The 18,235-nt window shown below is 41.9% G+C and overlaps 1 protein-coding gene across 1 annotated transcript in view; it reads right to left on the reverse strand.

Moving 5' to 3' along the window:
• The window catches only part of podxl (podocalyxin-like), a 30,555-nt gene continuing 12,320 nt past the window's right edge, over nt 1-18,235 (reverse strand). The window contains exons 2-8 of the mRNA XM_038294250.1: nt 7,673-8,263; nt 4,529-4,716; nt 4,423-4,443; nt 2,610-2,736; nt 2,482-2,537; nt 2,285-2,404; nt 1-652 (exon numbers count right to left, since the gene is read on the reverse strand). Of these exons, the coding sequence (XP_038150178.1) occupies nt 458-652; nt 2,285-2,404; nt 2,482-2,537; nt 2,610-2,736; nt 4,423-4,443; nt 4,529-4,716; nt 7,673-8,263 (1,298 nt within the window). The 3' untranslated portion in view covers nt 1-457. The remainder of the gene's footprint in view (nt 653-2,284; nt 2,405-2,481; nt 2,538-2,609; nt 2,737-4,422; nt 4,444-4,528; nt 4,717-7,672; nt 8,264-18,235) is intronic.

Consider the following 18,235-nt stretch of genomic DNA (forward strand, 5'->3'; position numbering starts at 1 on the left):
GGCGGTTCGTGACATTGAGGGCGTGGCTTTTCACCCGGAGCAGCATCTGATCGAGGGTTAAGCGCCATAAAAAAGTTCATTCTCAGCTACTAGGAAAAAAAGTTTTTCTAATGCAATAAGTAACTACAGCCACTAGGGGCTGCTGAGAACAGGTCCGTGACTCTACAGGATGGATTACCCCGCTTCATGAAGTGGAGAAAAATCCCAGATTTTGATTGGTCAAAAAGCAGTGAAGTCTTTTAAAGCTGCGAATGTGAGCAGAGCATCAACCGTGTAAAATACCAGGAGAAACGCTGCTGATGATGGAAGCTTTTCAATTTAGCCCCACAGGTTGGATTGGGTGATTATTTTTTATTTTTCCAAACCACAGAACCGCGTCATACAGTCAGGACTCGGTTCTGAGCGACGTACTTCCTGAAGGCGGGTGGAGATCCGGAGTCCGATTGGACAGAAGTCCCTACAGATGGGTGTCCTCCTCGTCAGGATTGTCCTCCTTAATCAGGTTGTCGATGGGGACGATCCAGCTGTCCCCGAACTCCCCGTTTAGGGCCACCTTCTTCTCCTGCATCTCTGGCTGCACCTCCATCACCTCCAACGTTGGGTTGTCGTGGTAACCGTTCTCCACAGTGTGCAGCTCTTCAGTCAGGTGTTGCTGCGTAGAGAAAAAGATTAGAATAAAGGTCAGACAGCAGGTCCTCCGAGAAGTTTAAGAGTCTGAATAAAGATTTAGACGTTGAATGAGAATCTAATTTAGATCAGTGCTCTTTTAAAAAAAATCTTTGTTCATGAATTAGTTCTGCTGTTAAAATGTGCTTTAATTTGTGTCTTATGAGGTTTTTCTTAATCATAAGACAAAAAGAAAACATTCAGAATGATTTGAAGTCTGGTGAAACAGTTTACCAGGTTAACTGACTGACTGGTTATGACAGATGTAATTTATCATGGTGCGAAAGTCTAAGGGCAACAACAGTAGACTGAATGACCCCGATGCACAGAAGGGATAGCCTCGTGAGACCATCCTGATCTCGCGAGCTTTCAAGGTTTCACTCACAGATCAGTGTGGAGACTCTCCGTTGAAGAAAATGTGGAGCCGTTCACCAAACGAACGTCCAATCAGCGTTGGCTTTGAGGCGGGTTGAGGTGTGATGCAACGAGAAGCGCGACAGTTCAGTCTAAAGAACATGGCGGCTTCAGCCGATGAAACTAGCGTTAGCGTGGCTATCGAGCAAGTTTTATCGTAATTACAGAGTATTTCTTCACTGAAAGAAGAGCAAAACACTGCTCTGGAGGCTTTTCTCAGAGGAAAAGATGTTTTTGCTCTTCTCCCGACTGGTTTCAGCAAGAGTTTGATCTATCAATTGGCTCCTCTTCGTCGTCGCTCTGTTAGTACGTCATATGCTTCGTTGATCTGATTGGTTTATTTGGCCCGTCTATCACCAACATAGGCCAATCAGCTAACCAGTATTTTCGCCCCTTCCCAAAATTACTTCAACAGAAGGTTTCCAGATGGATATGCGGAGCAAATCCATCTGGCGGAGTCAGGTTACAGAAGGGGAGCCAGAAAATTAGAATGGGGGGGGGGGGGGGGGGGGGGGGGGGGGGGGGTCAAAAACTGATTGACTGACCCAACTGAGGGTCAATCTACAGAAAAACAATAAAATCTACACTCGTATATCTATGTACTCAGCCCCTAAAGGGAGCAGTTATAGTTTTGCAAAGTAACTTCAGCGATGACGGGCGGATTTAGGAAATTTGGGGCCTTATAGAGAAATGTTAATAGAATAGACATCCATTATCTGTTCTAGGTTGTGTCCCTCTCTTCTTGTCCCTTTTCTTGTTGTTTTCCTCTCTGTGTTTTGTACTCAGCTGACTTTTCATGCTGTCTCTAAAGGAATGAAAGATTTTTTCCAAGCACTAAGCTCACTTAGCTGATTGCTCCTTCCTGTGTTTCCAAAAAGGCCAAAGTAAATAACCCAGTCCTTCTTTTCACTGTAGACAAGCCATGATCTGCTTCTCTGTTCTCCATTTTTCATTTGGATGAAATAATAGCTGCATGAATCATGACAGCAGACAAGATAGAGGAGAGCAGGAGGCGGGGTTACCAATCTACTCGCTCTGGAGAGCAGAGTTCGCTGCTGTAGCTAACATACTGTTTACATTGCGACTGGTCTAACTAGGGAGTACCAATATGGCGGCCGGTGGCTTCACTTCAACCCCGTTAGTTGGATGAAAGTCCAACGAGCTCAAAGCCGTTTTTCCTGGAGGATAAACGTTTACGGCATACCTGCGTCTCGTTGTACGGTTTACGGCGATGGGAGACGCAGACGCCGAGTGTGATGATCATGATGAGCAGGGCTCCACAGGAGGCCAGGATGGCTATCAGGGTTCCTCTGTCAGTCTCTGTCTGTGAAACAAACCAGACGGAGCTTCAGCCCAGAAACCAACAGCCCTGGAATAAATAATCCAGACCATCCGTCTTACTGTTGCAGGTTCCTTCGTCATCTTCTCGTGTTCCTCCATCACGAGCCGTTCTTTGACTGCAGGGAGAATCCATGATTGAATAAAATGTTTCCATCTGAGTCTCGACTAAAAGCTGAAGGCTGCTTTACCGTAGCCGGTGATCTCCAGACTGTCAAACTGCACTTTGCCGTCCTGCAGCGTCACAGAGCAGTTTCCCCCCTTTAAGAGGGACATGAATTTCTCACAAAGGTCCTCAACAATCTTGTTTTCCTTTGTCTGCAAAGGAGAAAAAAAATGCATGTTAAAGAAAAAGACAGAGATGAGGTCAGAGGTGAAAAAAGAGGTTAGATCTTCCTGGTCTGAGATCCAGAGATCAAAGACGAGGCAGAGGATAGAAATGAGGCAGGAAAAGGTGCTTTTCCACTCTGTTCTTGATTCTCTATGTAGAAAACATCACTGCTTCCTATTGCATTAGGCACAAAAACTAGTTGCTTCTCCGGAGGTTAAAGTTTACCTTCATAAAAATCTATTATTCGCTTCAAAAACATGAAAAAATTATATTAAAAAAAAAGTGAAAAGCTGCAGGAACATCCTGTCTGATGAGCTTCTTTCTGTCTGTGTGGGATGGATGAAAATCCACTGGATCAGCTGCTGCTCCAGCAGCTAAACCTGTCATCAGGTGTAAAATCTTCATCATCCTCCCTAAGCAGCAGTTCGGCTCTGAAAAAAAGACACTTTAGCTGAAAAAGCAGCTTGTTTTTAACACTGCAGCCGCCTGCAGTTGGCTGCCTTTCTGTGCAGCTTCAGGGCCTCTTTCTGAACCCTCCGCCTCATCCTTTCACACACCAGACTCTGCAGCCAACAGCCTGTGCTTCAATAATGAGGCCCGACCTGCAGAACCTCTATAGAAGAGCCCCATTCATTAGAATTAGAGCCGCTTCGGAGAAAAACCCTGAAAGATGAATAAAATCCAGACTAAAGGATTGGTTTCTGTTTCGTAATCATGATTTTCCCCCCAGAATGGACCCAGCTGCTCGGTTACGGGTTCTGGACCAAACTGGGAACGTTCCTGCGCCGTTAAAGACGCCATCATCAAATGAAAAGATAACGACCAAAATTTAAAAAAGATGGTCTTCCACCTAAACGGGAACCCGGGAGGGAAACCTGTTTTTCTTTTCTTTCCAAATTTCTTTCTGTTTGAGTTTTAGGAGTCAATTCAAATGCCTTCTTTTCACTTCAAGCCCAGTTAAAACATTTCCTCTTGACCAATTCTAATTAGGAAGACAGAAATAAAGAAAAGATGAAGATATAAATAATATAAATCATAAAACTCAGCTAAGACGTCGACGCCCTGAGCATCCAGCACCAGGTCCGATAGAATAGCTCAAATCAAATCATCCGTTAGAGCGGCCTAGTCAAAGTCCAGACCAATGTTTGCTCCCTGAATGGGCCTCAGTCGCTCTCCATCCCATCTAAGTTAATTTCAGCTATTTTCTACAAATTTCATCTCCATTTCTCCCAAGATGTGAGGCTTTACTGAGCTACGTTCAATCAGCCATATTTAAACTTTCATGCTTCTTCCAATCCAACAGTGCCACTCAAACCCTAAAAATATCTCCCAGTATTCAAACAATTACATCTAAAGGAGATATTGTTCTGCAAGGAAACAATAGAAATCTTCTCGAACGCTTATGGTTTAATCAGACACCATATCTGATTAAAACATGTGGGCTCAGATGGAGAGTCTGGGACTGAACGGAAGCTCAGATTCACTGTTCCTGAAATAAATACAGCATTGTTTCTCCGTAGGGTCCAAAAACCAAGGACCCCTAAAAAAAAAAAAGTGGAAAGGGTGTGGGCAACTTTTCCCTGACAGGACAATGGCGCCGAGAGTCGTGTTTATGAATAGAATGAGTGGAAAAATACAGAAAGAAACAGCAAATTAAAGCAGTGAGATCTTACCTTCGGGTCACCCAGAGAATACTGCAAGAAAAAAAAAAGATGTATGTTAGAAAAGGTGCTGATTAAAGGCAGCATTTCCACTCTTCCTGGTTCTAGTCTGGTTTACCTTTATCGTCTTCTCCCCTGTCGCCATGGAAACAATAGATTCCTCAGGCCGGGCTGTTGTTGGGGCTTCTGAGCTTTTGGCAGCAGGAGGAGGAAGGCTGGAGGTGGAGGGCCTCCCTGTGGTCGCCTTTGGGATTGAAGTTCCACTTGGAGTCACACCTATCTTTGTAGTAGCCGATTTAGTGGTACCTTAAATTAGAAATGAAAGCCACTTATTATTATACCTTTATTTTTACAGGAAAGTCATTAACAACGAGTTCTTAGTCACAATGGCGGCCTGACAAGTGGAGTAACTACTTCGGAAAATGACGTAGGGCTAAAATAAATGCAATACATACATAAACATACATGTCGGTCAGATAACATCCGTATAAGACGTCTTGGAGAAGGTTTCAGACTTTGTAACTAACTGAGCATCGCCTTGTTGCCTTAAATGTTGGACAACAATTTGACCGTCGATCTCATCTCAGTGATTTATTGACCAACATTCAACGGAGACAAGTTGAAGCTTTCCGAGGAATCTAATGGCTCTGAGAGAGGAAAGATCGCTGATGACTTGATGAAGTATGAAGAACGGTTCAGTTTGTGCAGTTTGTTCTTAAAGCCAGGCATACACTCCGATTTTTTGCCCTTCTCGGGCCGATTCTCAGCTTGTGCAAGAACTTTTTGATCAGGCCAAGTTTCAGCCTCATGGTGCGTCCTGCGCCATGTAGTATACAGGGGGTAACGAGGGGCGATCAGCCTCTCACGACCTCCTCCCCATCAGGAATCATAAAGTCGGGAGAAAATCGAACATGTTTGAAATTTTGTCTGTAAGGTGTTGGCGGACAAATCCTGCTGTTGAAGCAGAGCAACGAGCCGATTTACCAGAACCTCGAGCACCAAGCATGTGCAAACAAGGGAGTTCTTCTTTTTCTTCCAAATTGACGAGTCCGACCAGCAACATCTCTCATTGGTCAGTGCCACCTGGTTTTTAGACGTACAGTGTGAGCAGGTAGATCGCATCAGTGCATCGGGTCGCACAATGTGAGAACAAAGATCGTACGCTATGAACTTTTAAACTTTTAAACCCTGCGGTTTCGTTGTATAGTGTGAGCTGTAGTTGCGAGCTGCTGTAGCTAAGAGCTGCGTCACGTTCCTCAGATGCTCAGAAGCTCTTGAGGCTAGCTTGTTTGCCTCTAGAGAGCGGTAGTACCGTAGATTGTCACTAGGTGACGGCGGACCATGCCAGAGTGGTGTCTAAACAGTCAAAATTCTCCAAACGCGCTGCAGAACCTTTTGCTGCAGCTTGTTGAGCGTTGACCATTGACTTTGCATGTAAACCAGCTGATTCTGCTGCTTTAGGTGTGAAAGTAGCATAAGATGGCGGTTTGAAATTGAAGGTGTTGTTCTTTTAGCTTCAACCAGAGCTACAACTAAAATCACTGTTTCATCCTCTAGATCTGGGCTCTGCAGCCTAAAGTCTCAGGAGACGCTTTGCTTTGTGGCTCTTTTAAAGTATTTAAAGGTGATGACAGCTCACGCTCTACGGGTCTCCAGCTGGTTGATTCCACTGTTACCACCATAGCCAATTACAGACCCATCTAGCTACTAGTCTTTCTATTGTTGGAGACTTTAACAATGTGAAATCTTCATTTGGACTGAGTTTATTGTCTTCGGCGAGCAGTGAGTGCTGCTGCAAGCTCCTAAGAACAGACAGGCAGTCAGTCAACAGTAAGCTGGGGCTGCAGACACAGAGAGAAGAGCCTCTTAGTTTTATACCTAAGGCAGGATATAAATTCAATATTAGAATAAGATATTTTTGTCCAATGGCTGGATGAAAGCAAAACTAAATATACAATTTAGGTGATGACATCATCTAGCAGCTTTTAACTGACTTTCCTGCTGAAGAGTTGTTGCCTGGTCTGCTAATGCTAACCTGTCCAGAAGGAAATCAGTATCCTCTGCAATCCTCCTAAACCCCTTTGTTACTTGATCCTTTAAAGTTTGACCAATGTTCCCCTCATTTTGCTCCGTTTTATGCTTCTGACGCACTAACCTGACTCCGCCAGATGGATTTGCTCTGCATATCCATCTGGAAACCTTCCGTTAAAGTAATTTTGGGAAGGGGAGCAAATACTGGTTAGCTGATTGGCCTATGTTGGTGATAGACGGTCCAAATAAACCAATCAGATCAACGAAGCTTACGACGTACTAACAGACAACAAAAACACAACCACAAGCCAGGCTACTCTTGCCGAAACCAGTCGGGAGAAGAGCAAAAACATCTTTTCCTCTGAGAAAAGCCTCCAGAGCAGTGTTTTGCTCTTCTTTCAGTGAAGAAATACTCTGTAATTCTGATAAAACTTGCTCGATAGCCACTCTAACGCTATTTTCATCGGCTGAAGCCGCCATGTTCTTTAAACTGAACGGTCGCGCTTCTCGTTGCGTCACACCTCAACCCGCCTCAAAGCCAACGCTGATTGGACGTTCGTTTGGTGAACGGCTCCAGATTTTCTGTAACGGAGAGTCTCCAGACTGATTAGCGAGTGAAACCTTGAAAGCTCGCGAGATCAGGATGGTCTCACGAGGCTACTGACGCAGACAAAAAGCAGCTGTGATTGGTCCTTGGTATGCCTTTTCAGGTGTCTCTGTGGCCGTCCTTCTCGATCCTGTGCTGGAACAACTTCAATGGACAACTACGACAAAAGGTTAATCGAGGAGGTTCGCTCCATTAACAGCACTTATCCTCTTTGATGTCCAACAACTCTAGATCCATCTCCGTGATCCTGGTATCCTGCAGACGCGCAATTGATGTTTTGGCAGATAAACACTCCCGCTGAAGCTGCAAAAGTTCTCTTGACAATCCGCCAAAGTTCTTGCAAGTTCTCAAATAGGCTCCCCCTAGCGCTTTGGTGGGAAACTGCTGTGCGTCCCTAGAAATTCCACACCAACGGTGCAGAAGCATACTAGCTAAACTGGTTTGCGACCCAAGAGACATTCGATGTGTGCAGTTGCAGAAGTATAATCTGCCCTTTATCCTGCAGCTAATAGGATCTGGGAATATTGATGAAGTAAATACCCTTCAAAAATGTAATAAATTATTTTATCTTTTGTCACTTTAGATGTTCTGTGGGCATATTATTGTGGTAAAAACATGCCTTACCTATGTTTCTGTCGTCCATCCTTGTTAATGGTGTTGTTTGGGTATCTCTGCCTGCTGATAACCCTGTCAAAGATGTTGTGGGGGTCTCCTTGATACCAAGTTGTCCTCGCTTTTCAGTCGATACTCCAGAGGCTCCGCTGGTTTTCACAGTCGTGCTCTGCACTATTGAATCAGGCACTGTGGTAGCAGTGCTTTGAGGCACTGTTGGCTGGTTCACCACCTTAGTTGTGGTTTTAACCTCTGGGGTGGTGGAGCTCACAGTGGTAACGGGATTAAAAAGGCCAACAGAAGGGCTTGTAGATGCAGTTAAGACTGACACACTGGGGGTTGACTGTGGTGTAGGGACAGTTGCTACAGTGGTAGAAGGTGTGGCGGTTGTAGTTGATTGTTCTGTAGATCCGTCTTTATGAACAGTTGCTGGATCGACCAGCGGGATCTTAGTCATTGCCTTGGATTCCAGCGTTTCAATAGACTGTGCGGTTGAGGCTTTGACAGTGGATGAGACGTGGGAAACTGTAACTGTATTCGTTACCGTTGCTGCAGTAGAATCCTGCTGCATCGTGGGGTCAATCAGAACTCCGCTGATGATGCCTGAAAGGAGAAGAAGAAAAGCATTATCTGCTGGGTCCAACAGGCGGTAAATTTTGGTTTCCTCATCATGTGCAGCTAACTTGGTATGCCTAATTTTAAGTGAGCAACTCTAACTGGTCTTAACTGTCATTGTTTATCCATCATCATAGCAAAGATATGAGTTAATTAAATATCCACGTGTCTTAAGATTCTTTAATATTTTTTTACATGAACCTTTAAACTAAAAGCTTTAAAGTCCCTTTCAGAGAGTCTGATGGGTTTTTTTTTTTAGAAAGGAGGGATCTAAACAATAAATGTCCTTTGGTTAAAAATCCTCTCATTTTAAGGTGCAGGGATCTTTCAGCTTCTGCTTTGGGATATCCTGCTGTTGGGACTTCAGTGAAATACGACTTCAGCTCGCTACCATCTTCTGTTTTCTATTAATAACATTTAGAACAGGAAATTGCAAACAATAAACTTGAGGGGAAACCACACCCCTGATCACAGCCTTCTTTTGAGTGACCCATGAACAGTCCTCACCAGACTCCATGGCCGTCCACCCTCTTGTTTAAAGACACTAAATGCCTCTGACTTTTCAGCAGATGTAGTCGGTACAAGTTCAGTCTCAAGAAGTCTTAACTCCCCCAGAAAGAGCAGAGCATCAAAACATGGTGGTCTATTGAGAAAATACCATCGACCAAAGAAAACTAAACACACTTCTACCAAATTCAGAGAATGTCCTAAAACTCCCACCAACTGCAAATCACAAGTGTTGAAAGAGGTTTGACTGTTAAGAACGTACTCAAACAGAAACGGTAGTTTTTAAACGTACTGCTTTGTATATAAGAATATATCCGTGCAGTTGTCCTTAATGTTAACCAAAGCCAAGCAAGGGAATTAAAAGCACCCATTGATAAGCAAAATGCTCACCTAATGACAGAAAGAGCAGAGCAGTGATAGATTCTGGTTTAGCTTCTTGAAGAATGTCCTAACATAAAACCGGTTGCTCAATAAGCCCTTGAAAAAAGGGGTAGCATCAAGCTAAAGACACAAGGATTTATGAGGTGATTCTCTTAACACTAAGTCCAGATATTATCTGAAATGTGTGACTGATTTCTTTAGATGAAGGTAAAGAATCGTATCATCTCCATGGAGATTTACGGTAGACATTCTTCAGGGCCTAAAACTGAGCCTGGGAGAACTCCTAAAATCTGCCTAAAATGGGACATTCATTCGTAACATACATTTACTTACTAAAAGGGTACCTCTAATCTAGTCTAAAGCTCTTTAACTTAAACCACCAAGTTTATGCAACACTAACTTATCAAAAGCAAAGTCAAATGTTTGGTCGAACCTACGCATGGGTGATCACAATAATCAACCTTTCTCTGCTTCTCATCCAAAAAAGTTCTCTTATCCTGAGCTATTTTTGATTTATGCTGCTATAACTTTAGACTGCTGGAGGACATAGGGAACACTTTTCTTCCTTCTCTTCGTTTATCTATATTCTCTTATTCTGAATTTGTTGAATTCCACCCATTACTTTATGCTCTCTCTGCTTTCTCTCATAGTAGCTTCATCTGGTCTGTTCCTGCTTGGCTGTGACTCCATCCTGGAGAGAAATATCAGCTGTGCTGCTGCCATCAACACCTTTGTTTCTAGACGTTGTCTGCTTCTGTCTCCTTGAACCCCAGTGGGCCTCAGCAGATGGCCGCTCGCGCTGAAACCGGTTCTGCTGGAGGTTTCTTCCTGTACAAAGGAAGTTTTTCCTCTCCATTGTCGCTATATGCATGCTTGGTATGACGGATTGCTGATGAGTCAATGACAAAATTCAAGAGAAGGTTTTCGCCCCAAGCTCATCAAAGTCTATAGCTCCATTTCCGCACCCCTCTAAAAAAGGATCCGTGCCGTTCGGACCGAGCTCGTTTACTTATGACCGTTTACACACCACTCTAGCACGGTTCCTCGTCTCCTAATGGCGATCTACGGTACTACTGCTCTCTAGAGGTGAACAAGCAAACCAACATGGCGTCGCCCGTAACATTCAGGAAGTTTGTGGAGAGTCAGCTGAAGAAGGCAGCCTTTGGTGAATTTACACTGTTAGGAAACATTAACCCTAATGATTTTGAGAGTAATTTATCTGTATTCTCTGATTTTATTTTAAAAATTATTGTTATTTTTCCCAGTTTTTTCTTCAAATATCAAATGTGATTTTATCTTGTATTACTTTTCAAATTTAGATCAAATTCTCCTAATGAGGATTTTTTATTTTTTTTATTCTTATTGGTCTGCTTGAGGGCTGCTCAGTGGCGCAGTGAGTAGCACTGCTGCCTTGCAGCAAGAAGGTTCCGGGTTTGATTCCCGGCCATGGAGTTTGCATGTTCTCCCTGAGCATGCGTGGGTTCTCTCCGGGTACTCCAGCTTCCTCCCATAGTCCAAAAAAACCATGACTGTTAGGTTAATTGGCTTCTCTAAATTCTCCTTAGGTGTGAGTGAATGTTTGTCTCTGTGTTTCCCTGCAATGGACTGGAGACCTGACCAGGATGGACCCCGCCTCTCACCCACTGACAGCTGGAGACACCAGCTCCCCTCGCTACCCTGACATTAGTGGGAGAAGATGGATGGATGGATGGTCTGCTTTCACCTTTACAACAGCTTTTTTATTGGTGAGTGTTTATATTCAGTTTGAAGTCAATATAAAAAAGTCAAAATAACAAAAATTTATAAAATAAAAAAAATATTTGTAACAATACATTTTGAATAAATGCATGTTGAAAAAATAAAATTTAGGAAAAAAAAACACAAAAAAAAAAAAAAAACATTAAAAAAAGAGAAAACAGCAATTTTACCCTAAAAACTTTTTTCAAATTTAAATTTCTGGGTTGCATTTTTTTCAGTCATATTTACAAAACCTGTTCTTTTCTTGCAAAGATACTGGAACTAAATTCACTCCATACAATCATTTAATGGTGTTTTTAGGCCATTAAAAAAAAGCACACAATGCCTTTAAGCCGGTCGTCAGATTTACCTTTCCTATAGAGCTTTGGTTTTGCACAGTTTTTACTTTAAAGGCGGGAGCTAAGAGCTGTAGATTTTACAATCTAGAAATTTACAAAGTGCCTTCCTGATAGACCCTTCCAGGCTTCCTTCCCTCAGTTCAACAGCGTAGAGAGGAAGAGACTCCTTCCTCTGCCTGAGCCGTTCTGCTCACAGACCTCTGCATAGCAACTGCTGTATGTTACCATTGCAAATAAAAACAGATTTCTCACACTTATTTAAACCATTGGTTTGTAAATTACAGATTTTTTCTCTAATTAAATCTAATTAATTCCTCTTTTCTATTCACAGAATTGCCGTCACGGTCTTGGTTCTGTTATGTTTTCTTTTGTTTTTTGGTTTAATGTCTATTTTGTTGTGTTTTCTGGATATACAGGTGCTGGTCATAAAATTAGAATATCATGAAAAAGTAGATTGATTTCAGTAATTCCATTTAAAAAGTGAAACTTGTATATTATATTCATACATTACATACAAACTCATATATTTCAGATGTTTATTTTGTTTAATTTTGATGATTACAAATGACAACAAATGAAAATCTCAAATTCATCATATCAGAAAATTAGAATATTGTGAAAAGGTTCATAATTGATGGCCCCTGGTGCCACACTCTAATCAGCTAATTAACTCAAACCACCTGCAAAAGCCTTTAAATGGTCTTTCAGTCTAGTTCTATAGGCTACACAATCATGGGGAAGACTACTGACTTGACAGTTGTCCAAAAGACGACCATCGACACCTTGCACAAGGAGGGCAAGACACAAAAGGTCATCGCTAAAGAGGCTGGCTGTTCACAGAGCTCAGTGTCCAAGCACATTAATAGAGAGGCGAAGGGAAGGAAAAGATGTGGTCGAAAAAAGTGTACAAGCAAGAGAGATAACCGCACCCTGGAGATGATTGTGAAACAAAACCCCTTCAAAAATGTGGGGGAGATTCACAAAGAGTGGACTGCAGCTGGAGTGAGTGCTTCAAGAACCACCACACACAGACGTATGAAAGACATGGGTTTCTGCTGTCGCATTCCTTGTGTCAAGCCACTCTTGAACCACAGACAGCGTCAGAAGCGTCTTGCCTGGGCTAAAGAGAAACAGGACTGGACTGCTGGTGAGTGGTCCAAAGTCATGTTCTCTGATGAAAGTAAATTTTGCATTTCCTTTGGAAATCAAGGTCCCAGAGTCTGGAGGAAAAGAAGAGAGGCACTTCATCCACGTTGCTTGAAGTCCAGTGTAAAGTTTCCACAGTCAGTGATGGTTTGGGGTGCCATGTCATCTGCTGGTGTTGGTCCATTGTGTTTTCTGAGGTCCAGGGTCAACGCAGCCACATACCATGAAGTTTTAGAGCACTTCATGCTTCCTGCAGCTGACCAACTTTTTGGAGATGCAGATTTCATTTTCCAACAGGACTTGGCACCTGCACACAGTGCCAAAGCTACCAGTACCTGGTTGAAGGACCATGGTATCCCTGTTCTTAATTGGCCAGCAAACTCTCCTGACCTTAACCCCATAGAAAATCTATGGGGTATTGTGAAGAAGAAGATGCAATACACCAGACCCAACAATTCAGAAGAGCTAAAAGCCACTATTAGAGCAACCTGGGCTATCATAACACCTGAGCAGTGCCACAGACTGATCGACTCCATGCCACGCCGCATTGCTGCAGTAATACAGGCCAAAGGAGGCCCAACTAAATACTGAGTGCTGTACATGCTCATACTTTTCATTATCATACTTTTCAGTTGGCCAACATTTCTATAAATCCTTTGTTTTTATTGGTCTTCAGTAATATTCTAATTTTCTGATATGATGAATTTGAGATTTTCATTTGTTGTCATTTGTAATCATCAAAATTAAACAAAATAAACATCTGAAATATATGAGTTTGTATGTAATGTATGAATATAATATACAAGTTTCACTTTTTAAATGGAATTACTGAAATCAATCTACTTTTTCATGATATTCTAATTTTATGACCAGCACCTGTACTTTAGTTCTTAGGTTTTTATTTGTTACCCTCTTGTGTTGGTCTCCTTTTCCGTAGCTCCTTTCTAGCCTCCTCTCTTCACACCTGCTCCCAATCAGCTCGTTAGTCCTCTTTTTGTTCAGTCTCCCATAAATGCTCTCCTTGTGCAGTGGTTCCTCGTCTCTCCCTGACTCCACATGCTCTTTTCCCCTGATCTCTTCATGGTTCTGGTTCAGTTTTACATTTTAGATTCCTGCCTCTGTTACCTGTTATTCATTATAAACTTTAAGAACTCACCTCTGCCTCTCAGCCTCTGCATTTAGGTCCTCAAAAACCAAAACCAAACCCTGACAGTTGCATCATCTCCCAACAGCTCATATTTCCTACAACCTGCTAATGTTTTTAATCTCTTGAAGTTTTTCACATTTCCTCAGATTACAACAAACTGCTGTGTATTTTGTTGAGTTTTATTTGAAAGGCTAACCAAAGCAGTATTCAAATGTGAAGTGCAATAAAAATCTTAAGAGTTGTATTGAATTCAGACTGTAGAAGCACTTTTTGCTACATTTTTGTGTTTGAAATGTAAACTGAAATGTAAAAACATTCTCCTTTTTTAATTATATTTAGAGATTTGTGCCACAGAGAAATGGTCAAGCTGTGGGCTTTGACTAGGCCATTCTAACACAGAGAATGGCCTACTATCTTACAATGTTCAGTTTACAGTTTTCCATATTTTTTTTGCAGTTAATCACAAAGTATCAGATAGAAAATTAAAAGTTTGTAACAGTACTGGGAAAAATGGCGGCAGTAGCCGACGCTCCGCTTCAGTGATTAGCTGCTCTCAGCTCTTCGCCTGCTGCCACCAACGCCGCTAACAAAGGAGTTAGCTTTAAAAACAGAAAACCATCCTCGGTGTGATGGGAAAGAAACGCCTTCAGCAGCCGGAGGTGATGTTTTAAGGGGAACTTAAAAGCATAAAGTATTAGGATTTATTAATCTTAGTATTACTATATTGCCATTTGTTGTCTGTGATGTGCTATTTACTTTCAATACTAACTCAAAAATATTCGCTCCACATAACGACAGCTGAACATGGTGTTTTTTTTACATTCTGCTTTCCTGGAGGAAGAACTGCCATCTATTTGGGACATTAAGTTAAAGGACATGTGGATGATGTCACAGAAGTAGAATGGCTCAGGTTATCCTGAGCTATATTTAGAGCTAAAGGCTTAAACTGCTGGAGGACTAGGAATATTCTCCAATTCTTCAGTATTTTATAAGTTAAACTCTGTTGTTCTCTGCTTTTTTCTCTCTCATCATAGTAGCTTTATCTGGTCTCTTACTGTTTGGTCTGTTTTTTTAGTGCATAGTCCTGTTTCTCTCCTTGACAGAGCTATGGGCCTGGCCTTTAAAACTGGCCCAGAGCTCGTCTGCTTGTCCGTTTCTTTCTTACACAGAGCAAGCTTAGTTTACTAGGACCTTTTCTAAAGTTTTCCACTGTCAATAGCAGGTTAACGCGAGTTTTTCAAACATGGGTCAACCAGCTAACAAACAGCATTTGGCTTCCTTCACACTGGCAAAAAAAAAAAAGCAAAGTATGTGAAGTTGTAATTTTTCCCAGTAGATTTTGTGAGCCGTGCTTCAGCTCACATACACCGGAAAAAATTTAAATCTAGAGAAGTCATTTTTTTTTCTTAAAAAAAAAAAGTTCTTGGATTGAGGAGGTAAAAGAGACATTCTGCCAATGGAACAAGACAATTTACATTTAAATAAGAAAACAGAACTGCATTGTCTTACTTCAAGTGCATATTATTGAATTATCTTATTTCAAGAGTAAAAACACTCAATCCATTGGCACACTATATCATTTAACCTACTCAGATTAAGGGTAAATACACTTAATTTAGGGAATTTTTACTTATTTCCAGATTGTTTTTCCAGTGCAGCCAGGCTGTGTCAGCAGACGCTGTGAGAAACGACTAACTGTCGATTCTCTGGCTCTTCTTTTACCGCTTGGCTCAGACTCAGGAAACAGCTTGTGTGATTTGGGGCTTTGTTTTACTTCAAACTTTGATTAACATCAATGTCTCCAGGGTCAGAGGAAAACGGCGGCTCAGAATGCAGACAAACAACTAGCAGACCTTTTAGTGAGAGCGATCTGGGATTTTTCCTTCCGTTGTCACTTTCCTTTCTCAGGCAGCTTATTATTTTAAACCCCTGTCCGTTACCGTCCCTTTCATTTTTTTTATTTATCAATAAGCAAACCTGTCGAAACCAACTTTACTGTCAGGAAGAAAAAAATGCATTTTCTCATATATTAATGTGCCTTTTTAAAATATAAAATGTCATTTAGTACTTTTAATAGTTACAAGCAGAAGTTTTTGATGCCAACCTGTTGAAACTGGGACAGTAATGGTTTCATTTACTTTTACATATTTAATAATATTTCATAGAATGCAAAGCAGAGTTTCAATCGTAGATGAATAACGATAGCCTGGTGAGACCATCCTGATCTCACTAAAGATAAACACTCCCGCCGGTGTCGCCGAAGTTCTCATGACCATCCGCCGAAGTTCTTATGAGTTCTCGAATAGGCTCCACCTTGCTAGCCTCGTGAGACCATCCTGATCTCGCGAGCTTTCAAGGTTTCACTCGCAGATCAGTCTGGAGACTCTCCGTTAAAGAAAATTTGGAGCCGTTCACCAAACGAACGTCCAATCAGCGTTGGCTTTGAGGCGGGTTGAGGTGTGACGCAACGAGAAGCGCGACAGTTCAGTCTAAAGAACATGGCGGCTTCAGCCGATGAAACTAGCGTTAGCGTGGCTATCGAGCAAGTTTTATCGGAATTACAGAGTATTTCTTCACTGAAAGAAGAGCAAAACACTGCTCTGGAGGCTTTTCTCAGAGGAAAAGATGTTTTTGCTCTTCTCCCGACTGGTTTTGGCAAGAGTAGCCTGGCTGTTAGTACGTCATATGCTTCGTTGATCTGATTGGTTTATTTGGCCCGTCTATCACCAACATAGGCCAATCAGCTAACCAGTATTTCCGCTCCTTCCCAAAATTACTTCAACGGAAGGTTTCCAGATGGATATGCGGAGCAAATCCATCTGGCGGAGTCAGGTTAGAATAACAATAGTTCAGTGGGTGAAATGGACGCAAATTTCACTATTTTAAACTACCACCATGAAACGGGCGAATCCAAACTAAGCACCGAGTTGATGTAAACTTGGTGATGTTGCCTTATTTGGTTCTGGCCTGGACTTTTGTCACGCCCTGAAATGTACATCCAGACCAGCCCACTGGTTCACTGGCCGCTGAACATGAATAGAGGAAGATGGAAGACAGCAGTTTAGCTGTTTAGTCTACAGTTGGGTTTACTTCTACAAGAATTACAAAGCCGGAAGTTTCTCTATTGAAAATGAGCCACAATCACAGGCATAAATGCAGCGTTCCAGGCTGAGCGGAGAAACTTTTTCACAGTCTTCCCAATGATCCGAAGACTCGACGGGCATGGATTATTTCCGTCTATCAGAAGATTTCTGCAAAGTTTGATGCTCAGCTGTTCATTTTACCGAAAACAGCTTTCAAAATCTTGAACAGTTCAAAGCAGGATTTGCTAAACTTCTTTTACTAAAAATTAGGTACTGTTCCCACCGTAAGGCCGTCACAACCACAAGCTGGAAGGATGATTCTGTCGCTAAGCTGTTGATAGCAATGCTGGCATATCGTATGTAGCAGCATGCAGAGATTTTTACGATTCCGTTTGCTAGCAATGAGTAAAACGTTATTTCATTTCCCTGACTGTATGTTTTCAGATAGAAAACATGTAATATATGTGAATCTACACTTTACATGATGCATGTTGGTCCAGATCTTCGTCAGGTTGTTTTGTGTTCCAGCAGGATGGCTAAAGCTAGGGGACCAGATTTAGGCCTCTGAAAAGGAGGACCCTTTTTTTTTTTTGTCCGAGTTCTTGGACCAGCCCCGGAGCTGACAGCTCGGTTCTGCTGCACTGTAGTCGACCACAATCCCGGACGATTTTGAAATCCCCCCCGGACATTTTTTTAAGTATGAAAAGTAGGACATGTCCGGGATAAAGATGACGTCTGTCATTCTCATTAAAGCTAAGTAGAATCACAATAGTTTGGTTGCTAGAAACTAAGCTGTGATGTTACCCACCTACGTCGATCGTGTTTCCACTTTTAGAAGTAGAAACAAGGACTTTAACGTTAACATTATCGCGTAAACTACACCCGATTCTTCCTCTGATTCCGGCTTCATACATATATGGTTCAACACCTAATGTGTCCACATCAACAATCTGATGTTTCCAGAGATGGGAAGTAACAAAGTACAAATACTTCGTCACTGTACTCAAGTAGATTTTTCTGATATTTTTACTTTACTTTACTACTTATTTTTATGGCGACTTTTTACTTCTACTCCTTACATTTTTACACAAATATCTGTACTTTCTACTCCTTACATTTTAAAAAATTGGCTCGTCACTTTAGTTTTGAATCATTTCAATGGAGTTACCGTTATTATTTTTCACGTCATCAATACCAAATTCAATCTAATTGGATGGGAATCTACGTTGCATTTGACGCACCACTACAAGACGAATCGACAGATTCGGCGGTATTCATTGGCGGCAAATCATTGCAGCTTGGTGGCGGTGGCGTTAGCATAGTAGCATGGACGACGAGATGATTGAAAATGAACACGACGGAGATCTAGTCCTATTGGCAGACATCCATTTAAAATGTAGGCAACGGCATGAAAAAAGTGGTTTCTACTTTTACTTTTATACTTTAAGTAAATTTACAAGCCTGTACTTTGTTACTTTTACTTGAGTAAAGAAGTTTAATCAGTACTTCCACTTTTACCAGAGTATTTTTTAACACAACTATCTGTACTTTTACTCAAGTACGGAAAGTGAGTACTTTGCTATCTCTGGATGTTTCAGTG

This window comes from Cyprinodon tularosa, unplaced genomic scaffold, assembly GCF_016077235.1.
Source record: "Cyprinodon tularosa strain WSP-4 unplaced genomic scaffold, ASM1607723v1 ctg337, whole genome shotgun sequence".
Classification (NCBI taxonomy): domain Eukaryota; kingdom Metazoa; phylum Chordata; class Actinopteri; order Cyprinodontiformes; family Cyprinodontidae; genus Cyprinodon; species Cyprinodon tularosa.